This window comes from Notechis scutatus, chromosome 1 (genome assembly GCF_049901735.1).
Source record: "Notechis scutatus isolate UNSWTSFEM ecotype Mainland chromosome 1, rNotScu1.2, whole genome shotgun sequence".
Classification (NCBI taxonomy): Eukaryota; Metazoa; Chordata; class Lepidosauria; order Squamata; family Elapidae; genus Notechis; species Notechis scutatus.
In genome coordinates this window covers 53,034,100-53,060,897 of record NC_142009.1, presented here as the reverse complement: position 1 = coordinate 53,060,897, position 26,798 = coordinate 53,034,100, and the positions used below count along the sequence as shown (strand labels likewise).

General features: G+C 37.3%; 1 protein-coding gene across 1 annotated transcript; it reads right to left on the bottom strand.

The window, feature by feature from the left end:
* Positions 1-3,809: 3,809 nt before the first annotated feature.
* On the bottom strand, positions 3,810-25,412 carry LYPLAL1 (lysophospholipase like 1). Its single transcript, XM_026682631.2, has 5 exons — positions 25,216-25,412; positions 23,857-23,956; positions 7,919-8,088; positions 5,927-6,042; positions 3,810-4,755 (listed from the first exon to the last, which is right to left on the bottom strand). Exons 1-5 carry the CDS (start codon positions 25,304-25,306, stop codon positions 4,531-4,533), a joined length of 702 nt encoding a protein of 233 aa, XP_026538416.1. The 5' UTR covers positions 25,307-25,412; the 3' UTR covers positions 3,810-4,530.
* Between the last annotated feature and the right edge of the window lie 1,386 nt (positions 25,413-26,798).

Genomic DNA, 26,798 nt, shown 5'->3' with positions numbered 1-26,798 from the left:
ACCATTTCTATCAATTGTCACACAAAAACTAAAACAGCTTTGAGTGGGTGTATCTGAGGATAACATGCTGTTTGAGCTCAATCTACCTACATATATTTGACTCAGTAGCCAACATGTTAACCAGCTGGGTTTTGATTTGTCTTAAATATTTCAACTACCCAAGAAAAGTCTTTTGTTTCAAGGTTTCTCTTTATTAAACATTCATTATTGGAAAGATAACAAGATCAAACCATTTTTTTCTGACCTACATGTCCTCCAGCTAATCATTATAATGGACAAAAGCGAATAGCTTTTTTTTTTTACTTGATCTTTTTAAAAAATGGGCAATGAAGTGTTAACATAATAGTTTTGTAAAAATTTACTCCAGTGGAAGTACAAAAGAAACTGAAGAATTTATAAATTAAGATGAAGATAGACATAAGGCTCATAACACAGCTCCATGAGCCAATTATTCTGTAAGCAAAATAACAAAATGGAAAAGAGCATTGAGGACACACAAGGCTGCAAGACCTTGAAAGAAATGTCAAACCTTCTAAGATCATGTCTGATTCTTAAAACTAGTATGTAGCCAGCAAACTAAAGTACACTTGAAGGAAATATCTCAAAATGAAATATTTAACTGAATCTACAGAATTTTCCATCTTCCTTTGGGGTTAAATCTCTGTATTTAATAGCTTATTAGAACACAGCCTGTGAGTCTTATTGTTTCATGATTTGAAAAACCAACCTTAAAAAAATCAATCAATCCCTAATCCCCAAAAGAAGAAAGGAAACATTTATATATTTACCTACATGAGCCTAACAAATTCAGTTCTGCAGTCCTGACAGCAGGATCACAAATTCTTCTCTACCATATGAAGAATATTAGAGGTATCAGCAGTCTGGCATTAATCAAATGCACTTTCACAACATTTGTTTTTTTCAGGGAAGAAAAGCTCGCCATTTTAAGAACAGCACTGCCAGCCCTGTAAGCAGCTTACATATTTTGCTTACAGAAGCATCATCTTTTTTTATTTTAAAAAAGAATGGCCTGAGAAGGAGCCAAGGATGATTTCATGAAACATTTACAAAAGGTTTGCCTATTTTTTTCTTTTTAATGTCAGCATGAATGTATTTCAACCTTTAGAGTCATTCCAATATCATTGTATCATCAATGCTGAACTAACTCCTGAAAGTAAGTCACACTAAATTATATAATGCATGTTTCTGAAAGAAGTCTACACATGGCAGTGATTAAGTTTCCCATCTCATCATCATACTCTGAAATATTTTAATGCATCCAACAATTAGGAGATTCCAAGCCACATATGGCTAAGTTGTAGGGTACAAGTGACTCCTTGCAATAAAATGTTGTAGTTTGAGTGTTCTCACTGCTAGCCATGCCGCTAGCCTTGCCATATTTCTAGGTCCTTCTGTTCTTTTTATTTCCTTTCCCTATCCTCTAAATGATCTTGTTCAACCTCAGTGAGTTCAACTTCCCTTTTTAAAACTATTTTTTGTAGTTCTGAGGACTATGGTATTTCCCAAATTGACCGATACCACCCTCTTGCTCATGGATGCAGAAGAGATATTTTATTTATTATTTTTCATACTTTTTAAGCACCAATTTCCCTTGGATTCTGGCAATAAGAAGGACTGATAGGTCTTTACTGTTAGTGCAGCAGGGGTGTCAAACTCCCCTGATGTATCTCAACTTTCCCCTTTGCTAAAATGGGGGTGGACATCGCCAGCGCATGACACATCTGGCCCATAGGCCACAAATTTGACACTCCTGGTGTATAGGGATCAGTAGCCTTCTGATGGTCAGTCTTATTCTGGTATCTTTACCATAAATAAGTCAGTGGCAGGCAGTGCAATGATTAAGTTCAGGACTTAACCTCACTAGAGTGACTTTGGGCTATTTTATTCTTTCATCTCAGCCTACCTCACTTTTATGATTAGAGTTGGGGAAAGTTATAGGCTAATTCAATGTCATTTTCATTTGCTTGAAGAATTAGGTACTTTGCAAATGTCAAATGGCAGCTTTGGAAGCTATTATGAAATGGCTCTGAAGATCAAGGTATTTTTTCAGATCTGCCAGGTAGTTTCCCCGCTCTTTAAAATGGTTTAGAGAAATGTGTAGAAGGTAAGGGTACTAGTTTATAGTCATGGCAATTATATTATCTAGAACACCAGAGCTAATTCCAGGGGTTAGAAAACATTATACAGTACTTTTGCTGTTTGCTGTTGAATTTCTCCCTGACCATATGACAAATGAAACAAATGTTTTTTAAAAAAGTTATATTTATGTAGCTACTTATCAAGCACATTTAAATTATACACTGCTCAAAAAAAATAAAGGGAACACTTAAACAACACAATGTAACTCCAAGTCAAACACACTTCTGTGAAATCAAACTGTCCACTTAGGTAGCAATACTGACTGACAATCAATTTCACATGCTGTTGTGCAAATGTTGTGGAAAGCATAAGCAGTTAGCAAGACATCCCCAATAAAGGAGTGGTTTTGCAGGTGGTGACCACAGACCACTTCTCAGTTCCTATGCTTTCTGGCTGATGGTTTGGTCACTTTTGAATGCTGGCAGTGCTTTCACTCTAGTGGTAGCATGAGACGGAGTCTACAACCCACACAAGTGGCTCAGGTAGTGTAGCTCATCTAGGCTGGTACATCAATGCGAGCTGTGGCAAGGTTTGCTGTGTCTGTCAGCGTAGTGTCCAGAGCATGGAGGTGCTACCAGGAGACAGGCCAGTACATCAGGAGACGTGGAGAAGGCTGTAGGAGGGCAACAACCCAGCATCAGGACCGCTACTTCCACCTTTGTGCAAGGAGGGACAGGAGGAGCACTGCCAGAGCCCTGCAAAATGACCTCCAGCAGGCCACAAATATGCATGTGGCTACTCAAACGGTCAGAAACAGACTCCATGAGGGCCCGACATCCACAGGTGGGGGTTGTGCTTACAGCCCAATACCATGCAGGACCTTTGGCATTTGCCAGAGAACACCAAGATTGGCAAATTCACCACTGGTGCCCTGTGCTCTTCACAAATGAAAGCAGGTTCACACTGAGCACGTGACAGGGTCTGGAGACGCCGTGGAGAACCTTCTGCTGCCTGCAACATCCTCCAGCATGACTGGTTTGGCAGTGGGTCAGTAATGGTGTGGGGTGGCATTTCTTTAGGGAGGCGCACAGCCCCCCATGTGCTCGCCAGAGGAAGCCTGACTGCCATTAAGTACCGAGATGAGATCCTCAGACCCCTTGTGAGACCATACGCTGGTGCGGTTGGCCCTGGGTTCCTCCTAATGCACGACGCTAGACCTCATGTGGCTGGAGTGTGTCAGCAGTTCCTGCAATACGAAGGCATTGATGCTATGGACTGGCCCGCCCACTCCCCAGACCTGAATCCAATTGAGCACATCTGGGACATCATGTCTCGCTCCATTCAGCAATGCCATGTTGCACCACAGACTGTCCAGGAGTTGGGGGATGCTTTAGTCCAGGTGTGGGAGGAGATCCCTCAGGAGACCATCCACCACCTCATCAGGAGCATGCCCAGGCATTGTAGGGAGGTCATACAGGCACATGGAGGCCACACACACTACTGAGCTTTATTTTGACTTGTTTTAAGGACATTACATCAAAGTTGGATCAGCCTGTAGTGTTTTTTCCACTTTAATTTTGAGTGTAACTCCAAATCCAGGCCTCCGTGGGTTGCTAAATTTGATTTCCATTGATAATTTTTGTGTGATTTTGTTGTCAGCACATTCAACTATGTAATGAACAAAGTATTTAATAAGAATATTTCATTCATTCAGATCTAGGATGTCTTATATTTGTGTTCCATTTATTTTTTTGAGCAGTGTATTAAAGTAACCAACATATCTTTACAATCCCCAAGGAATGTCACAACTTTTGAGCACCCCTAATGCTTGCAAATTGAAAGCTGGCAACTGGCATGTATTTATTTGCAGTGTTTTAGGGTCATGTGATCACCTTTTATGACAATTTAACAAGCAAGCCAATGAGGAAGCCAGATTCGCTTAACAAATGTGTTGCTAACTTAACTGCAGTGGTTTACTGTGGCAAGAAAGGTTGTAAAATGGTGCAAAACTCAATTAACAACTGTCTTAAAATTTTTGGCTCATTTATGGTTCTAAAATGAGGACTACCCATACATGGATCTGGGAAATATTTAACTTAACTTTTTAAAAAATATTTAACTTGCTGTCATTTATCATGCAGTGTAGACAAAGAAAATAATCAGAAAATTGGTTTCATTGAAATAAAATCATACAGTTAATCCACTTCAAGTGACTGAAATATATAGACAAGTCTTGGCACGTAGTACAACTTTTTCAATATGAGAAGGTCTATTTGATGTAACTTGAGATACAGAAATAAAAAATGAAGAACTGTATAAAATTATCAATGTCCTGTTTTATGTATTTTCGCAGACACTGCCTCTTCCATATATACAGTAATAGGAACTAATGCTATTTTTCTACAGTATTTTCCATTTATTGTTTGTTAATCAAGGCTCTTCTGGCAATTTTTTCAAAATCCAAGATTGCAGTTTTTCTAGCTCACTTTTGCTTAGTTCGTGATAAAGGTTTGGTAGACTCAGAAATGTAGTTGTTACTCCCAGAGCTTTTAATGTTTTGTTGGTTTCTTCTCCCCAAGAATACAGAACCAGTTCATCAGCAGTTCCATGACACTGAAACAACTCTGGGGGTTCTCCTTCATTCTTTTCCAGTGCCTAGTAGCAAAAGAGACATTAACCATTTTAAGTCATGTACATTTTAACAAAAAGAAAATAGATGTCTAGATGGGGTGTCTGAATTCATTATCTTCCCCATTTAAAAGACAGACAATTGGAAAAATAAGGGAACATGCAAGTTTTATGTAATGAAAATAGTATGAACAGAAATGTGATACCTGGCCCTGCCACCCTAAAATACCTAATATTTTATACATGAAGGTCTGCATTGGAAGGCCCCTATAAACAAGCAGGTTCTCTATGAACTGTTCATCTTGCATGATCACAATTCTAAATCAGGCAAGGACTCTAAAAACCGCAGCAGACTCCTTACATCAAACCTGCTTTCCCACACACAAAAACCAGAAGACAGGATAAGTATGTGATAGTGAGATATACCCACTAGAGAATCCCTGTTCTCTTGTTCATTGTATGAACAAGAGCACTTGAAACAGTAGTGTTTATGAGTTTTCAAAGAACCAGGCAAAGCAATTTACTAGACTCTGTTCCTTGGGATGCTGGAAATGGAAATGCCCAGAAACAAAGGCAAAGCTTCAACTGCATGCACTTTGCCTCTGAGCTATAGCTTCTCACCAAATTTATGTTGAAGAAAAAAATACTCTGGAAGAAACTAGAATTATGTAACTCCATTAATGGAAAGAACCCTTCTGCCCCTGACCTAGTTAGTACATGGCACAATATTACAACCATCATTTACTGGTGGCTGATTGTTCCTGTTCTTAATCTATTTGGTCAAGGATTCTTTCAAGAGAAGGAAACAAGCAAATTATATAACCAAGGCATATTTCTACAAGCTTATAAGATATTAATGGAACTTTTTAAATTAATTTTGATTCCATAGAAAAATATAGCCTTGGGCAATCCATGTGTGGACAATCCATGAACTTTCCAAAATGAAAAGCGTGGTGGACTTTTTGTGCATAGTTTAAGTCTTACAGATAAATTCCCATATGCTCCCCCAATTGTTTATTTGATTTATATCTTGCCATTCTGATAAAGAAAATGTCCAACAAACAAAAACAATTCAATAAATGAAACAAATACAGCTACTTCATAATGAATTTTACTGTCTATTATTTTGCCAATTCTGGAATAATTTTATGAATGCAAGGTAGAACTAAGGATTTTTTAAAAGCTAGTGAGCATCTACCTGGTAAACAACTGAATTCTTATTGAGAAAACTTGAAAGAGCAAATACTCCGGCCACCTCTTGGTGATATCTGTAAGCCAAATGCAAAGCCATGCCTCCACCCATTGAAAAACCACCTGTGGACATATTTTAAAGATAAAAAGAGAGAGAGATTAAAACTAAATACTTAGATTTCAGAACTGTTTTCTGTGCTGTATATATTGTATATTTTAAACAGGAGGTTTTCCTCCCTTAAAATAATTACTAGTGAGGACAGAATCTTAAGATTCCCTGACAACAAGGTAATAGAAAAATAAGCAATGATTAGGTGATACAAATAATACAGCAAATGGCTGAAAAGCAAGCAGGAGGCTTGGTGTTAAATTTGTCATTTAACTGGCAAATGCCTCACTTGGTCAGACAACACCTTTGGGTTTTATAAATTTACAATTCTTTTGATGAATTAACTTTGCTTTATGACAATAAGATGTATTTCACATTTCTTAAGACTTGAGCTAATTGATTTTGTGGTAAATTCCAAATCTGTTTCATGTTTCTTACATCCTTGCCATATTTATTTTAGTACCTTTTAAAATCGTTCATAAAACTGAATTATTGGTTTAGCCTTTATAAAACTAATATATATTGAAAACTACATGACTTTCCAAGACAGCTAGTAGAGCTTATCCAAAAAGAACCACAAATGCTTTAATTGGATCTTAGCAATTATCTTTTAAGTTTCATAAATCTCATTAATTTATTCTGGCTGAGGATTGATGGTTGATTAGAGGTCCCTGTGAATGGCCTTGTAAGCAGGGACAGCACTATGGTGGAAATCCAGTTAGTGGTTGACAAAAATCTTTCCAGAGAAAAGGAGAGATATGGTGATCACACTCTTGTGTTCTGGAAGAGCTGCTCCTTGCAAGATCATAGGAACTGGGTTTTTTTTGTGGTTGATTACAGTTGATGTGAATTTACAACTCAAGAGAGATATTCCAAATGGCAGGGAAAATAAAAGATTCTTTGTGAGGTACTTTCTTTTTACACTAAGAAGAGGAGGGGAAAAATTATCCTAAAGGATTATAACTTTAAAACAGATTGTAATTCAAGTTTTGAAATGATAAAAGGGATAGCAATTTAAGAAACGTTTGTGACCAGATACAACATATGGACTTTCCATAAAAATGGAAAAAATGAACTTGTGAATTGTGTGTCTTTGATTAGAAATGAGGCACATAATTTTGATACTTTCAAGAAAATTTCAATAATATGTTGTTAAACAATATTGTCAAAATTATGGAAGTTATGATAACTTTCTGAAGCATAGCAACACTTAGAAATACAGCCTTATCATATCATCTAGGATGTATCAAAATTTAGTTGCTCCCTTTTCTAGAACCATCATAAGTTCTTAGGTCTTAGCACTATTCCACTTCACTAATGACTAAGCAGGAATTTTCTAACTCAGTGTCTTCCTACTGTGTTGGACTGCAGAATATATAGTCCACAGCATGAGGCGTTACCTGGTAATGATGAGATTTGTAATCTATCTAGCTTGGAGTACACCAGGGTGAGAAAGATTAGTATTAATGGGACTAAGAAAATCTATAGGTTGGCTTTCTCTCTTCCCTTTTTCACCGTAAGGCTTTAGGCAGATAAGATGTTGCTTTCTTAAGAGCTTAGAAAACTTAAGGTATCTTAATAAATTGGCATTCTTAGGCAATCTCTATTGCCAATTTATGCAATATAATAGTTTTCAAGAGATTAACAACTCTTTTCTGGGAAATAGTCAATGCAACTGGGGTCTATGTCATCATTTCTCTATAAATTGAATCAATGTTTCTCTGTAACAGAAATCCAAAGTCACCAATCCTAGTTAGAATCAAGTTTGTTTCTAATAACAATGATTGAAGTGAATACCTAAAAGCCATTAGTAACTAAAGACTTACAAACTCTCGGCTTACAGGCCGAGTTCTCCTCCAAATGTTATATATTTCTCCTTACAAATCTTACCCAACAGTATTCTGTTTTTTCTGATGCCATTTTTAACTTCATCATCAATCAAACTGTTAAGTGCTTGACACATCACATCAATGGTTTCAGTATGTTCTGGGCAATCATTAGAGATCTTGTATCTGTCAAACCACACATTGGACAAAGACCCCCTCATTGGTGTATATGGTCTGAAAGAAAGATGGATGAGAAATGCATGAGGACAAATTTCATACAAAAGTTTTTTTGTGTTTTAGAATCATTCCCTTTGTACGTATGAGACTGTGGTGTGTAAAACTGCCATTCAATCATGGAGGTAAGACAAAACTACATCAAACATCTATGTTTGTTTAAACAAGACCTGGGTCATTTTTTACGAATATGTATGTCTATAGAATATTAAGAGCAAACAGGCTGTTCATATGCAGGAACCTAACCTCATGTTTGCCATTTACTCTCCTAAATTTTGTTGTGTGTATCTTTGCTTTAGATCTTCTCTTCGCATAGATTTAAAAATATGGAATACGTGACAAATCTTTAAATTCAGAATGCAGCTCCTCTCCCACCAGCCCTCCTTTACTCCTTATATCATACAATTAATGCAATTTATTCTACAAAGTTGTTGTGAGAGAAAACAAGAATATAAAGCTAATGTGGGAAGATTGCAGCAGTTGCTACAAAGCATGTTGTTTTAAAGTAGTAGTTACAGAAATCTATAATTAATTCATAATTAGAGAAACATTTGATAGAATAGAGCGTATTAATTCTCTTAAATTCTTGAGTTTCTTCAATTATCAGTGTAACAGTTTCAACATCAGCAACCAATATTAAATATACTAAGAAACCTAAACCTTCAAAAAGTCAACACTGTACTCAGAGATTCTTCACACAGCTTATACCCTTAGTAGACATTCACTAATAGAGGACAACCCATCAATTTGAACTAAACAGTGTTTTTTTTAAGGAATGAAGATTTTTAAAAATAAGGCTGTTTAGGAAGACATTATTAATCCATTAAAAAAATATGTCAGAAAGAAGAATGTGTAATTCCATTTCTTCCAAAATGAAGCACTGGAATCTAGCCCATACTCCCAGAACTGTCAATCCAGTTTAGTAGAAAAATAAACATATGTCAGATAAGGAATGATACACTCTGAATCTGAAGAATAATGTTAATGGGTAATAAGGAAGTCTCAGCCATGCAAAATACACTGCCCTGTTTTTTTTTTAAATTAAGATTTTTTTTCTTGTAAAACGGCTAGCAGTAAATTTAGGCATACATGTCCATAGGAAAGATGCCATCTCTTCTACATTAGAGAAGCTTGGTTTTCTTTTCCCGATACTCAGTTTGAAATAGATCAGTTCACTGATGGTAGCTTCTGATGGCTCTTGGCTTCCAGTTCACTGGCAACAGAAGAACTCAGGGTCAGCATGGGTGCCAATTGCCATACCAAAGAATAACTGCACATGTGCATGCTTCAAAAATTCGATTTTTTTTTGGTCAACTCAGCTTCTTTGTTGTAATAAATGCTTCCCAGCTGAAGTTTCTTTTAATTCCATGAATGTAATCCAAGAAAACTAAGCAAAGTTTTAAGCTTTCAACATGGGAGATTTAACCACTTGGCTAGCTCTTATCCTTTTATATTCTACCCACTGAAGATGGATGTATAGGCTTAATTCTTTTTCTGAATCTGAGTCTCTGGTTGTGCAAAATATTTCTCAGGCATTATATTCAATGCTGTAAGATAGCCTTCCTCTCCAAACCTCAAATTTCTAAAGAAAGAACACGTTTGCTTAATCTAATGATGATTTTAACACTTACTCATAATCCATAAATTCATATTCATTAGCATAACTAATTCTAAGCAAGGAGTCTGGATATACAGGTAGTTCTCAACTTACAATATTCATTTGATGATCGTACAAAGTTACAATAGCACTGAAAAAAGGACTTATGACCGCTTTTTAACACATTCATTACAGCATCCTTATGGTCAAAATTCAAATGCTTGGCAACTAGTTCATATTTATGGCAGTTGAAATGTCCTGTCGTAATGTAGAATAGAATAGAATAGAATTCTTTATTGGCCAAGTGTGATTGGACACATAAGGAATCTGTCTTGGTGCAAATGCTCTCAGTGTACATAAAAGAAAAGATACATTCAACAAGTCAAGAATCATAAGGTACAACAGTTAATAATAATCATAGGATACAAAAAGCAATTAAATCATACTAGGAAACAGTCAATAAAAATCATTAGGATACAAACAACAAGGTTACAGTCAACAGTAATGCAGACTTAGTAAATAGTTTGACAGTGTTGAGGAAATTATTTCTTTAGCAGAATGATGGCATTCGGGGAAAAAACTGTTTTGTGTCTAGTTGTTCTGGTGTGCAGTGCTCTATAGCGTTGTTTTGAGGGTAGGAGTTGAAACTATCCAGGATATGAGGGGGTCTGTAAATATTTTCACAACCCTCTTTTTGACTCGTGCAGTATACAGGTCCTCGATGGAAGGCAGGTTGGTAATAATAGTTTTTTCTGCAGTCCTAATTATTCTCTGAAATTTGTATCTGTCTTGTTGGGTTGCAGAACCAAACCAGTTAGTTATAGAGGTGCAGATGACAGAGTCTGTACAGTCTGTAGAACTGTATCAGCCGCTCCTTGGGCACTTTGACTCGGTGGTACATGACTAACTACTATTAAAATTAAATTCTTATGGCATTTCCGGATCCCTTCACAAGTGGATTACTGCCTTCCTGTCAAAAAGGCAACAAATAGTAAAAATAGGAAACGCCCTATCAAACCCTGTACCAGTTATCAGCGGTGTCCCCCCAGGGACCATTCTAGGACCCACACTCTTTACACTCTATATAAATGACCTTTGTGATCACCTTATTAGCAACTGCGTCCTCTTCGCTGATGATGTAAAACTATTCAACACCACCGTCATTGCTACTGTCCTTCAGAAAGACCTTGATTATGTATCTGAATGGTCTAACAGTTGGCAACTCCAAATCTCGATCCACAAATGCTCTGTCCTACACACTGGTAAAAAAAAAAAATCTATATACCAAATACAAGCTAGGCGGATATGACCTTGTTGATGACCCTCACTCTGTCAAGGACCTTGGAGTTCTCATATTGAATGACTTAAGCGCCAAAGCTCACTGCAACAGTATTACCAAAAAGGCTTTAAGAGTTGTAAATTTAATTTTACGAAGCGTCTCCTCTGGTAATACTGATTTGCAAACTAGGGCATTCAAAACCTTTGCTAGACCAATACTTGAATTCAGCTTTGCTGTCTGGAATCTGCACTGTATATCAGACATAAATACAATTGAGCGAGTCCAGAAGTATTTTACCAGAAGAGTACTACATTCCTCTGTTCGCAACAGAATACCCTACACCACCAGACTTGAGATTCTAGGCTTAGACAACCTTGAAGTACGCCAGCTAAGATTGGACTTAAGCATAGTACATAAAATCGTATGTTGCAACGTCTTACCAGTTAATGAATATTTCAGCTTTAACCACAACAACACAAGAGCACACAACAGATATAAACTTGATATAAACCACTCCAAACTTGATTGTAGGAAGTATGACTTCAGCAAGAGTGGTCAATGTCTGGAACTCACTACCTGATTCTGTTGTCACCTGCTCAAACCCCCACTCCTTTACCCTAAAACTAACATCTATTGACCTCACCCCATTCCTAAGAGGTCTGTAAGGGGCATGCATAAGCGCGCAATTGTGCCTACTGTCCCTGTCCTATTGTCCCCAATTATTAGTTCCTATTTCTTATATTTAAACATGTTTATTCTTATTTCTATTGTATTGTAAGCAGAAAGACCTACCATATCATTGATTCATAACTGATTCTCCTGCATCCCCTCCCCCAAAGAAATGCACCAGAGATACAGGCATAACCAGTCAGAGATAGAAGCAGGCAATGAAAAATTGTTTAGTTTGTTTATACAACTTTGTACATGACTAAAAACACTCTCTTTGTTGGTAGAAGGCAATAAATTGAACCAGGAAACACTTGATCAAGCAGAACAGATACTGCAGGGAAATCCTTAGATAAAATGTATAATAAAAGAAATTAAATAATAATCTTCTAGAGAAGAAAACTGTTACTCTAAGATTTGATAAATGGAACAATATGTAACAATGATTCTGTCAAAGATATTAGTGAAACAATAAAAAATAGGGAATTATCCTTACTAAAAGAACAATTGATACATCAAGAACAATGCATCACACTAAATCTTAATGGTAAAGCTGTAGCATTCTGTCAAAATAATTTCAAATGCTTAGAAAATGACTTTGCATAGATAATCCTCCTTTCACATTAACTATCTTGCAGAAAGTGTTCTGAAGAAAGCTTGAGGAGTCAATTCTACCACATGATATTTATGCATATACAATAGGGGTATAGCTTTACTTTCACTGTCATGGCTGCTGTCTTGCCTGTTTGGATTCCCCCTTCACTGCCATGTAGAAATTTAGAAAGAACTGAATATAATTATAAAATGCTTCCTGTGCAGAGTTAGCTATGTTTTGTTTTAAGATACGATAGTAATGTAGTATTACTTCAAAATGCATATGATTCTTTTATGTTCAATCCATTTTTAGCTGAAGAAAGCTAGCCAGGCAAACAAGATGGTTAGAACAATTAAAAGGTGGTAATGGATGAATCAATGCCAAAATTACTAGCCAAATATCTATCATAGTTAATTGTATTTGAGCTCATTCAGTACCTAATAACTTCACCAGTATATATTTACTTGTTTGATACTGAGATCAACATTCTGCTTTTTGATTAAATGATTCTGAAAAATTTGTAAATAGTTACTTTCCCTGGTTATGTATAGTATCTTATATAAATGAAATCTATAAAGAACTGAGTCCTAAAGAATGTATATTGGGGTTATTATATATAGCAAGAATGCATTTTTCCTGGAAATTATGTTTAAAAACTTTTTGACTAATGAATAAACTATGATATAAATAATTATGCTGAGTCTTCTTGAATGATTCAATCCAGTATTTAAATTATTTACTTCTTGTATAATGTTTTTATTTAATCTTTGGTGAATGTTCATTTTTATTTTATAATTTTTGACAATGGCTTAATAAAATTCAAATACATATTGATTTCACAGAAGACAACATTGAAAAAGCACTACGCAATCTGAAACCATCTCTATCTATTGGACCGGACGGAATATGTGCCTACTTCTTAAAAAAGCTATCCACTGCCATAGCCGAACCTCTAAGCATAATTTTGAAAAATCTTTCAGGACCAGCTCCTTGCCAAACTTATGGTCTCAAGCCACGGTCATCCCCATCTTCAAAAAGGGAGACCCTAGTCTAGTTGAAAATTACACACCAATCTCTTTATGCTGAGTCACCTGTAAAGTCATGGAATCAATTATTAACCAATCCATTATCCTCCACTTAGAGACAAACAACCTACTCTCTAATAAACAATTTGGTTTCAGAAAAAAACTATCCTGTAATCTGCAACTCTTTCACTACAGAAACATATGGACTACCCAGTGATCCCCAACCTTTTTGACACCGCAGCCCGGTACCGGCATCAGCTGGGCGCCGCGCCGGTCCGGCATCAGCTTGGCGCCGCCATCTTTTTTGATGAAACGCGTGCTTCTGGTGAGCTTTCTACCCGGAAAGCTCACCGGAAGCACTTTTCATGAAAAAAAGATGGCGGCGCCCAGCAAGCCAGCGGCCCGGTAGGAGTTGTTCCGCGGACCGGGACCGGTCCGCGGACCGGTGGTTGGGGACCCCTGGACTACACAACTCGATCAGGGCAAAACAATAGACGCAATCTACATAGACTTCTGTAAAGCCTTTGATTCAGTGGTACACAACAAACTACTCCTAAAACTAAAATCTTACGGTATCTCTGGACACCTGCATAACTGGATAGAAGCATTCCTGTCAAACAGACAACAAATGGTTAAAATTGGGAGTGTCCTATCAAATTCTGTACTTGTCAACAGTGGTGTCCCCAGGGCAGTGTTCTAGGACCAACTCTCTTCATACTACATAAATGATCTCTGTGATCATATTAAGAGCAACTGCGTTCTCTTCGCTGATGATGTAAAGCTATTCAACACCACAGACAATACTGCTACCCTTCAAAAAGACCTTGACCATGTATCAGAATGGTCAAACAAATGGCAACTTCAAATCTCAGCAAATAAATGCTCTGTCCTACATATTGGCAAACAAAAAATCAGAAAATAAAATACAAGCTGAAGACCTTGTTGATGATCCAAACTCTGTCAAGGACCTTGGAGTTCTCATCTCTAATGATCTAAGTGCTAGAGCCCACTGTAACTACATAGCCAAAAAGGCATTAAGAGTTGTTAACATAATCCTACGTAGCTTTTTCTCTGGTAATATCACACTACTAATGAGAGCATACAAAACATTTGCTAGACCAAACTTGAATTGGAACCTGCACCTGCATTACGTATCTGATATTAACACAGTTGAGAAAATCCAGAAATATTTCACAAGAAGAGTTATCCACTCCTCTACTCATTGCAGAATACCTTATGCCACCAGACTCGAAATTCTAGACCTAGAAAACCTAGAACTACGCTACCTTAGGTCTAAGTATAGTATATAAAATCATACACTGCAATGTCCTACCTGTCAATGAATACTTTAGCTTCAACCATAACAATACAAAAGCACACAATAGATACAAACTCAAGGTAAACTGCACCAAACTTGATTGCAGAAAATATGACTTCAGTAACAGAGTGGTAAATGTCTAGAATACTCTACCTGACTCTGTGGTTTCTTCCCCAAACCCCAAAAACTTTAACCTTAGACTGTCTACTATTGACCTCACCCCTTTCCTCAGAGGTCTGTAGGGGGTGTGCATAAGCGCACCAACGTGCCTACCATCCCTGTCCTATTGTTTCTTTTTTAATTTTTATTTCTTTTATTTTTCTTATATGTATCCATTTCATGTACCCATAACTATGTTTATACTTATACCTGTTTCTTATAATTGCTTGACAAAATAAATAAATAAATAAAAATAAATAAAAGCTATTTAATTTTTTTAAAAAATAATGTATTTAAATTAATTCCACCCTGATTGCTATATAGCTCCATACTGTGCAGAGGGTTGAAGAATAACAGGCATTAGTTATCTTTAAATCAGATCTCCACAAGCTGAGGCCCTAGAGATCCAGGCAAACTTTAAATGCAGACTATAGACTTTGAAAATTATCAGAAGCAGTTTACAAAGGTAACACTATTATTCCATAATAAAAAAGAGTCTAAAGTGAGATTCAACTGGATAATTGTATAAACAAAATGAAAAAGAATACAGGAAGTTCTTCAAGTCAATCTTGGCACAGGACAATCACACGGACATATCTTTACAATAATGTGGAAGTGATTTACTATTGCCTTTTTACAGTTGGATTTTTTCTCCCAGATGAAGTCTCCAACTAGCGATTTCCCAATCATATACTAACTGGTTCTGACCCTTGTTTATCTTTTTAGTATGAATCAAAGACATTTAAATGAGAACAAAAAAACACCCACGATAATAGAACTATTAGGAAATTTTGTAGCTAGAGAAAGTCAACATAAAATGGGGAAATTATAGCTCCTTCAGCTCTATAACTTCAGGGAACATTAAAAAGCAGATACCTAGAGACCCATAATTCTAAAAAAGAAATTTTGGAATACAATGCTAATACATAAAGTTACCAACTGTAACTTTATTTAGAATAGAAAAATAAATTCTATACAAAAACGACATCATTTAGGGACTCTTACTATTTGAGTATCTCATGAAATTCTAGCTTTATTGAATTTTCATTGGATTGCTTTTTATGTGTTTATAAAAATGTGTGCTTAGAATATCAGAAAAACATGACCCTAGTTAAAGTTGTTGAAAAGTAGGAATCTGACTGAGGTATTTGGGAGAGGTATCCATAGCAAGTCTCCCAATACAATTCTATCAATTCATCTCCATTGCTGTCAACAGGGTTTTTGTGAGTCAAATATCTGCCAATTTATTTAAAATAGTGTCAAACTGACCGATGATTCTGTATCACAGCCAAAGGAGAGAGAATTGCTACAAGGAACTCAGGGGAAAAAACTTGCATTGAAAGCTTAAAAAAAATGTCTGCACTGTTCTACAAAGCCATTTTCCAAGGCTCCATAAATATTTTCTTAAATGGAAAGAGATCAACAGTCTTCACAATATATACAATAAAAACTGCAAAAGTTATCTGCCGGTAACTGAAAAGAGTGTAGAATCCATGGTCTTGCTAGGTTGAGTTTGGATTTAGAGTGGGAAGGATTGTGAGAAGGAAATGCACAAAGATTCCCTGACCTAGATTTAGTGAAGTGTAACAAGGTACAGTATAGTTATTTCAAAAAGTTGGGACATCATAATTTTAACTTGAACACGTTACCTGCTATAATGCCAATTTAAACTATCACTTTCTATTTAAGAGAAATATAAGAAATATTCTTTCTTGATTTAGACATTCAACAGAAAACAAATGTTTAAGTTGCTCTGCTAGCAGCTGTAACAGTATTTAAAGTATTAGCCATGCCTGCTCAAAAGAGAGGGGAAAAAAAGCATTTTGAGAGACGTGGCAGCAGATGCTGTTTTTAAAATTCCAACTAAAGTTGCAACACATTTAATCACAATAATCAAGGACTGAGGGAATTAAAAGATGAAATTATATATTATAAGAGAAAGCTGAATCAGTTGTTTTTCGGCACTGTAAATAATTAAGTGATCTATGGAAATATAAAGCAGGTTTTCTACATAATCCTTAGCCTATAAACTACTTAATCTTTGCAAGATTATATTTTGGCCACAATTATAAATCTTCTACAAATTGCCACCATAAACCCCGATAGTATCTGAAAAATGAATCAGTTCTTTAAACTGCCATCTTTTGCAAACACTGCAACTGGGCACAAAGGAAGAGAAATGAATGATAAACCTAACCCTCAAACCCCCACCCCACCCGTGTTTTAATAGCCATGACCACTGGCAATCTGATTGTAACAGAAACTCTGGTTGAAAACTAGAACTGCCAGTTACTTTGGGAAGGAAGAAAGGGGAGCAATCTGATAACGCAAATACACACACACATACACACAGAGAGAGAGAGAGAGAGAAAGAGAGAAGTGGACACACAAAAGCCGAGTGCTTTGTTTTTTTGTTTTCCTTCTTGGAGTAGCTCAGACCGAGGGCCAGAAGGTCTGAGATCCGCCTGGGTCAGGGCCTTGCTCCCCCCCAGGGGTCAAACTGAGTAGGGGGAGATAGCCCTGCCTGGCTAGAGAGGAAAAAAAGGGGGGGAGAGAGTGGCCTGCAGCCTGGCCCCTCTTCAGGGTTCCTCCCTCTCCCCCATTTTCTTTCCCTTTTCGAAAACACTGTGCAAGAGAAGAGAAGGCAGGGCCTCCTGGCCTGGTGGTCTCAAGTTTGTGTGTTAGTGGGTGGGAGAAATGGGGGGGGGGATTTGATTTGAGTTAAGACTATTTCTTTTTCACTTTCTATTTAAAAAGAGAATAAAAAAACCCCAATTCTTGGGGGGAAAAAGAACTATCCCTTAAAACAAATATTCTCACTGTTCTCCATAATAATTTTATTTACAAGATTAAAGGAATCCCTCCCCCCAGCTATTTTTTTTAAAGCAAAATTGTCTGATGCTATTCACTGCGGCATACAGAAGCTCACTAGAAACTTGACTGTACTATTGTAATAACTGAAAGCTGACTTCTAGCCTAAACAGTATTACTTCATCTGACTGGCAGAGGGTCTTTATGGTTTTAAATGGAAGAAAATATTTTGTAACAGTAGTAGCATTATCCATTTTGGTCTGGAGACTAAATCTGAGTCTTTTTTTAATGGAAAATGTACACTCTAAATTAGAGCTATGTTTATCTTCCCATATATTGTTCCCATTCAGTGACCATGATCTATTGGTACAGAAAACTGTTATCAAGGAACATAGTTATTAAACAGTTAAGCTCTGAACCTAAAGTTAATATGAAATTCTCCAATAATTCCCCCCAAATTGCTATAGTAAAGAAGGCTATGCAGATCTCTGAAGTGGTGTTTGACTTCAACAATGTCACACTTCTAGCCAGTAAAGCAGCTGTGGGCTTTAGTTGTAACTCTCACCTGAACCTTTTATCAAGATTGATAAGCCATCATCTACACAGGCCCAGCAGAAAACTTCCTTGTTCAGTAAATGAAAATGGGCAGCAAACATCAGTTAAATGAGACTCATGAGATTACACTGGCAAACTGTTCACAATTTGTGATATCAAGCAGCACTTTTTTTCTTTTAAATTAAAAGTGGAAATAAGAGTTACTGTTACATTCAGAAAGGCAGAAAAAAAAACCTGGTCCCCTTGATCAACCCCCAAGCCATTCTGTCACTGGAGCAGTATTATTGCTAATGTGGCATAATCTAGTTTTGATGAGGTGGTTTTGATATACCCTGGCTCCCTTTCTTCATATTACGTTCCTATTCAAGCCAAATATACTGCAGGTAGGCACACCAATCAAAGAAAATAGAACGCAGCCATAATCTCGGATAGATATTAACTTCTAATTTTGTGAAAAAGCATCCCTTATCTCAGTGTTTTCAAATTTGCCAAATTAAGATGTGTGGACTTCAGTCTCCAGAATTCCTCAGGCAGCATCCTGGCTGAAGAATTGTGGGAATTGAAGTCCACATATCTTAAAACAGACAAGCACTGCTCTATCAGAAGGATTCACAATCAATGTTCTAATCAGAGCTAAGCTTTTCAGCCAGATCTACCATGCTGGTCAAGCATTATTGCTGAAAATACACTATATTTTTTTAGGTAAACAGCATTTAGTAAAAGTCTAAGGTCACTTCTAAGAGACCCAGTCAGTCTCCTATCACAAAAAGCTAAAAATATCTGCTCTCACAGTGATCATGTTATACTTGGCATGCTAAGTGTTGATTTGAGGGTGTAAGGCAGGGGTGTCCAACCTTAGCAATTTTAAGACTTGTGGACTTCAACTCCCAGAGTTCCTCAGCCAGCTTTGCTGGCTGAGGAACTCTGGGAGTTGAAGTCCACAAGTCTTAAAGTTGCCAAGGTTGGACACCCCTGGTGTAAGGCCAGTTTTAGAGTGAGTTGGTTTACCCTCTTGGCATCAGGGCGATGAATCAAATTTACTTCAGTAATTCTATTTGACTATGCAGTATATCATATCTGAAGTGTTTGAATGCAAATGAAGGCAGCACTCACTATGATGGAAGCCCCACTATTGTTTGCACTGTCCTTTCTTTGACTAGAACTGCCATTCCCATCATCTTTTCTAAAGCCTTTGAATGGAGAACATTTAATAGAAGAGAAAGAACGTGTCTTTGGCAACTTTCTTCCAATAACTGGAATGTAAGAACAGCAAATCCACTGCAGATAAACTCAGGAAATACCAAGATTTGTGCTCTTCCTCCATTGCCTTTGAATGCTTCTCTAACAAATAACATTTGTTGTTTTCTTGGAAGGAATATAGTAAAGCCTCTCAAGCTTTTACATTCCTATGCAGAAATACCAGTAAAGTATGAGTGTACGGCCGAGCTTCATTTCCCAGAGCTGTCTGGATTCCCAACTGCTGGAGTCAACTAGGACCATGCCAAAGGAAAGTATCGTGTCCCACTATGATGCTGCCAATTGATGTGTTGAGGTGGATTGCTTTGCTTTGATGGAAATCCCTTTTTGGCACATGCACAAAAAATATTATCAAACTCTAATGCAACAACTGTCTAGACTAGCAAACCTGTGGTTGTGACCACTTGGACATTTTATGTTGTGAACTGATATCCAAGAACACTTAACAGAAAGCCAACTGAAGTGGCTGTTTATATTCTAAACCAAAGGTCTCCAAACTTGGCAACTTTAAGACTTGTGGACTTCAACTCCCAGAATTCTCCCATAGGACCCCTGTTCTAAACCCTGAAATCATTTTAATTGCATTGCAGTAAATATAGTGCAAACCTTAGTGCAAACCTTATTTCACTATTTTCATAATCACCTGAAAAACTAATGCAAATATTACTAAACAAATTATCAAAGGGAAAACTTAGTAGTGTAATAGTTCTGCTTATCTATCTGGAGACTGAGACTGAGATTGTCTGTTATGCTTGAATATGCGTTTGAAACTTGATCTTTTGGGAATAGGTACAGAACCTGATCCATGAAAACACACTGACTTTAAGGATTTTCTGCCAAAATCTGTTCTGTGTCCATTTATAAAATACTTGCAACATAACTTCATCTGCTCTGTTTCAACTTGTTACTGAATTATACCCTGGAAGGTGACAGCATAGTAACATCTGTGATTTACTGCCCAGCTGTCAGTGTCATATGCAAAGTGACGCTTTTTTTAATTGCATACAACAAATAAAAGGTTGGAGAAGAATATCCTGTAAAATCTACTGAGGTTTTAAATCAAGTTACATAAATGCTTTGCTGTAAAAACCAAGAAACAAATGCAGAAGAGCTAACCTGGCAGCTAAAGTTTAATTGGATTATGACACCAAATCAGTGCCAACTCTTAGCAATCAGAAAGATAGATTTTTCTCCAGGACAATTTGTCCCCAATCTCATTCTTCAGTCTCCTAATGTTGTGCCCACTGCCACTGTAATCAAGGCCATCTATCTTGATGCTTCTTGCTGCCTTCAGGTTTTTTCTTCCATCTTTCTCAGTATTATAGTTTTATCTAAAGAATCAGTCTTTATATAATGTGTATGAAGTATAATTTGAGGCTGCTCATTTCTGCCTTCAATGAGAGTTCTGGGTTCATTTGTTTATTCGTTTCTTTTCTTGGCTATCCATAGCGTTCTTGGGACCAACACCAAAATGCAAAAATGTCTCTTTTTATCCTGCTTCTTCCAAATCTAACAGTATAATTTTAACCTTTGTATGTACAGACATGTTATGTATCTCAATATATTTGCCAAGGTTTTTACTAGTACTTTACCATGAGCTTAGACTGTAGTCTTTTCTTGACTGCTTGTTCCTTTCTGCTTGTTTAGTTGATCCAAAAAGATAAGAAAATACCCACCACTTCAATCTTTTGGAGTGATATTTTCAATAAGGCTGGTTGCTGTACCTACTGCCATTATTTTTGTCTTCTTTATATATATAACTTTATCTCCATTTTCTGCTTTCCTTCATGACTTCCATTATTAGAGCTGTCAGATCATTCACTATCACACACTATCAAAGTAGTGTCTTCAGCATGGTGTAAGCTATTGTTATTTTTTCCTCCAATTTAAAAAAATATTCCAATGCAACTTCCTACAGTAGATGTTTCACATACAGGTTGAATAAATAAGGTGATGGTATATAGCCTTGTCTCATTCCTTTGCTTTCCTGGAGTCATTCTGCTTTGCAATGTTTGTTTCAAATGCGGCTTCCTAATTTGTGTATAGGTTTCGCATGAAGACAATGTATTCTGGAATTCTGACTTCTGAATGACACATTTCAGAGTGTGACATGATGGACACAATTGAAATCTGTCTGAAGAACATATAGACTTCTTTTTCATATTCTTTGACTTTTTCAATTATTCAGCATGAATAAATAATATATCTTGTTCCTTGGCCTCTTCTAAACCCATTTGAACAACTGGCATCTCTCTTTAATAATGCTTCCAATCATCAGTCTGGGTTGGATGACTGGAAGCATTATTTTGCTAGCAGGTGAAATTAAAGACACTGTAAGATAATTTGCACACTTCATTAAATCTTCTTTTCTGTAAAGTGATCTCTTTCAATATACTGGCCACTATGCTGTTCTCCAAATTTGTTGGCATAGATTGGTTACAACCTTTACTGATTTGACTTCTGTTACTGGCCATATTTTTGTATATTCCTGTAGCCTTCTGACTTGGTAATAAGCGGGCATTGCGCTAACTTCATCTTCTAGCAGTAGGAAATGATCTACTTGGAATCAGTTACTATCTGCCCATTTGCATCCTTTAACACACCAGTTCAAAGTCAGAACTTACTTCTGGGTCAGAAATCTTCAGCCTTTTCCGCCCATAGTCTTAAAAATCTGTTCTGTAGCATCAGTCATCTACTTGACAAAAACCACTGCATGCTAGTTCTTGATCCACTCAACTTTTTCAGATTTTCATCTTAATTTAACCTGCAGCAGAACATAGGCCGAGTTCAATTTCTCAAACCTGGTCCAAATGATGCCTTTGTTTTTTTTTAATAATAATTTTATTTAAAATTACAATTCCAACAATAAAAACTAATACAAATAAAAAAATAAAAAAGTACAAAGAATAATAGAAGGTGCAGAAAAGAAAAATACAGGAAAAAAAAATAAAGAAAAAGAAATATATAAAGAAATGATTTCCCCTTCATTACAAGTATAAATAATTTTTGTAACTTATCACCTTTTCTTAAAATGTAACAAATGATCTGTTTTCCTCATATCCTATCTCTTTTTTATAAACAGGTCCATAGAAACCTCACCATTTTAAACCCTGATATCAGAAAAAATCCTTTAAGTGTTCCCAGAAGTAACAACGTATCAATTTTAATCTTAATCAAATAAACCAATTGTATTATTTTACTCAACCACCTTGATCTTTAGTCCCTTCTGATGATGTCCTAGAACTTGATTTATTTTCATTTTCTACTTTGTCCCTTCTCACAAAATTCTTCAAGCTTTAAGAAGCCTCTTTTGTAAATCCAATACATGTCCTCTCTTTGTCTGGAGAGAGATTATTGAAGACACAGTTTACTCACTCTACTTTTTGTGGAACTGTCTTCAATCCGCCATTTCTTCTCTGGAAATCCCGATACCTTTGTGTTTATATCATAGTATACAAGAAGTGATATGCAATCCCTCTCTTCTCTGAATTGTGCTTGGTATCAGTAAGAATTGTGGGTGTGCCACTGCTCTCTGAAACAGAAAGCCTTTGGATATACATGACAGCTTTCTTATGAACTGGAAATCTTATTTGCTGCTTTTCAAACAGAATCTAGAATTATAGAGTTGGAAGGATTCTCAAAAGAAATTTAATCCAACCTTGTGATTGATGCAAGATCTACTAAAACATTTTTGAAATGCTGAATTTTAGATAAGAATGTTTTGTCTGAACAGATCCCGTGTTAACCATACAAGTGAAAGAGTTTTGTGCACCTGAATGCAACTATGTTTCTCTTTACTTTACAAAAATATCCTAGAAAGCTAGGATTGGGAACTACCTTGGCAAACAAGGGATTTATAAGAAGCTGGGAAAATAAGTTTATTTAAACTATGGTTTCATAGCTTGGCATTTTTATGTTTCTAGGATCAGCTGCAACTATAAACTATAATTTCTTGACTGACTTTCCCATTCAGCTGAAAGGGCAGGAAAAGTCTTTGTGATGAGCTTTGTGCATAAAGATGTTTTATCCCTAAGGGAAGGAATTGATGATACTTTGCAAGTTTAGGAAAAAAATGACTGAAAGATAGGAAGTATGATTTCTGGATAGGATTGCATTATGGACAACATGAAGATTCAATAAGGGATTAAAAAAGAGTAGCCTGACAATCCTGCTTAAGAAAATGAATAAGCCTTATGTATAATCTGCCATGCAGTGGCTGTAACCATTGGTAAGTAACTAAGGAAAAGCAGTTCTCTAAGCTTAGGACGTTTAAGACTTGAGAGGTGTACCCAGTCCAACTTTTATTAATACCCCTACTGGACTTGTTCTCATCTCTGTAAGTAACTTTACCTATTAAAGAAAGAACAAATCAGAGAGATCCTGATTTCTGAAACATGAGTGGAACTTCAAATTCTTACAAAAATTAGCTTCTATTTTCTATATCCATCAATATACTTTTCTATATTGAAAAGACTATTAGAGATTCTGTAAGAAAGCACATGGTACCTGGCAGGAGCTGTTGGATAAATGACTTTTATATGTTGGAAAGACAAATCTTGCTTCAAAACTTGCTTGATCCAGTCTCTTACCCCTTGACCAGTATCACCTGAATAACACAGAAAGATAGAAGTGAATTAGACATCTATGCAATGGAGCAATGTGAGCTGTCTTATGAACCTCAGAATTCATCTTGTCCATACAACTCTTTCTTTTTCAAACTTCGTTTTAGAAAAGGTACAGCTGGTTGCTTATACAAACCAAACCTAATGGGCAATTGGTTTTCAAACCTCAACAATACATATAAAGGTTGTCCTTGATTTACAACGTAATGGAGCTCGCCCGTTATGGTTCATGGGGGTTGTAAAGTGAGACTTATGACCGTTTTTGTGGGGGTTCGTTAAGTGAATCACTGCAGTTGCTACATATACCTGAGGTTGTTAAGTGAACCCATTGTTTATCATGGGGCCCTTTTGCCCAAAATTGCAAAATGCTCTAAATTATGCTCATATGACCACAGGACCCTTCAAATGCAAACCAGATGCCAAGTGCCCGAAATGTGGGGATAGCCTTCGAAACTGAGTTATAAGTACCCTTGGAAAGGTCTGTCATAAGTTTGAACAGTCGTAAAGCAAGTGATTATAAGTCAAGGCCTGTACCCATCTCCACCAAGGAAGTCCTTGCCCTACTCAGTGCAAGAATTCAAGTTTATAGAGTCCTTGTCAGTTCTCTGATCTCTACTTGAATGCATCCAATGAAGGAGCACATACTACCTCCTTAATTCCAGGTTGCTTCTCTCCTTGATTAGTTTCCAACCATTGTTTCTTGCCTTGACCTTCGGTGCTTTGTAGAATAGTTTAACCCCCTCTTTTTTGTGGCAGCTTCTCAAATACTGGAATACTGCTATCATGTCCCCACTAGTCCTTCTTTTCTCTAGACTAACCAAACCCCAAGCCTGCAACCGTTCTTCATACGGCAATAACCTGATGTTAGATTTGCAACTGCGCTGGATTTGACAATGAATAACTGTGATTGTATTCATTTAGAATTATGCCACACTGGCACCATTACGAGGAATGGTGTTATCACGAGGCAGATTTTTAAGAAAGGAAGAAAAATTGGGCAATAATCATCATCCCGGGGACAAGCTTTCCCTCCCCGAGTACCTCTCCGGGAGGGTTCACACATTTGGGGTTTATTGAACAAATCACGAGGGCTTGTCCCATTCTACGCGCAAGTCTTATAAGTCAAAACGATGCGAGTCATAGGCTTAATGCACGTGTGGCCCCTTTCGGCTGAAAGGCCCCACGAGCTAGCCCAGAGATTGTCGCCCCCCCAGCAGATCATTTTGGGATCGAGAGCCTCCACCTGAGCCATGGAGAAAGATCACAGAAGCCGTGTGTCTCCCCGCCGGGCCCACCGCTACCAGACTCTTCTGCAACGCCGTTTGAACAGCCATTAGCGCCTATATTTCCTTCCACTGGCCGAAGTGGGGGGGTGCGAGAAAAAGAAAAAGCAAACAGGCCGCCGCTTACGGCGCAGCCGCGCCTGGGAGGCGCACGGAGTTTCTGGCAGCAAAGCTCCGCCTCCCGCGAGTTCCGCGAAAGGAGCTCGGGCGCGCGGGGCGTTGTGTGTTGTCTGTTGCTCGTCTGGATGAGAGGAGGCGGGAAGTGGTGTTTGTGGTGCTCCAGGCGCTGCCGCGTGAGACCGATTTTAAGTCTGAAAGAGATGGCTGTGAACGCGCTAAACGATACCAGTTGGCATTTTCAAGGGGAAACGCCAAGAGAAAAGAGTTGTAAAGTCTGTTAAAAGAAAACGACGCTGTATTTTTAAAAAAGAGAATGACGTTCGCTTGCTTCGGTATCTTTACCTTTGTTTTCCTGCACTCAGTTTTTCGAAGAACCCCACTGCCTAATAATCGACACTGTTTTAAACATTCATTATCCCTAATTCAAAATAAAGGTTGCATTACGTTTACTACTTGGAGAGAGTGAGTTACGTTGCATTCACAGGAATTAAATCCTGAATAAGTATAGAATCGTGTAACAAGCATTGCGAGGGCAGGAAAAAAGAAAAGAAAATGGGAAAGATAAGCATTGGTGATAGAAACGGGTGTTAAGTTATTTTAAGATAATATTAATAGGACTTGAATTTATGCAGGTTTTGCATTCCACAGAAATAGGAACTTGGTGATTATGTGGATCTACAGGATTTCTTCCTTTTGTGCCCAGAATGCAGACTTTTACATATTTCTCCTAGCCCTTGCATCCAACTCCTGTACAAGTGTGCCCAACCTGTCACTTTTCTATGTCCCTGTGATGTTTTATCTGCTTCCTAGTCAGCCCCTACTTAAACCATCCTTTGCTTTAACAGTGTTAAAACTATGTTTCCTTCTCAACTATTGCCATGAATGCAATCAGATATACTTCACACCTCACCAATCCAAGGGTGTGGTATGTGATCAGCACAGTTGGGTTTGTCAAGGAATCTGCTTTTATACTAGGGCTTGGCTGTTGGCTAACTGGGGAATTCTGGGAATTTAAGTCCTCGGATCTTAAAATTGTCAAGGTTGGACACTCCTATTTTATGCCTTCCAAGATAGCTTGCTGCTGTCAGAAGTAGTGGAGGATGGTGTCCCATGGCCACCACGGAAACAAGACTCAATATTCCTTTTGGTCCAAGATCTACGCAGATTGTTCCCTTCAGACAGCAAAGTGTCTTGGCTGTTTTCACAATTGCCTGGTGCTGTCCACACTCCTTCCCTTTCTCAAACCTTCCTTGGCAACTCCTCAGATCTCCTTAGGAAGGCCTGGTGCTCATTTTGAGTATCACTGCAATTTGTAGGAGGCATTTTAATCTCCTGCATATGTGGATAAGTACAGTAAACATAGCCAAGTAAACAGTTATCCTTCCCTTCCCAATTACTTTTTATATTGCCGGGGTCTCATATT

What these genes read in the sequence shown, in the direction of transcription:
- LYPLAL1 (XM_026682631.2), bottom strand. Translation starts at nt 25,306, where the DNA reads ATGGCTGTTCAAACGGCGTTGCAGAAGAGTCTGGTAGCGGTGGGCCCG. An exon ending in GATCTTTCTCCATGGCTCAG is followed by an intron (nt 23,957 to 25,215) that starts GTGGAGGCTCTC and finishes TGTGTTATTCAG; the next exon opens with GTGATACTGGTCAAGGGGTA. An exon ending in TATCCAACAGCTCCTGCCAG is followed by an intron (nt 8,089 to 23,856) that starts GTACCATGTGCT and finishes TCTTTCTTTCAG; the next exon opens with ACCATATACACCAATGAGGG.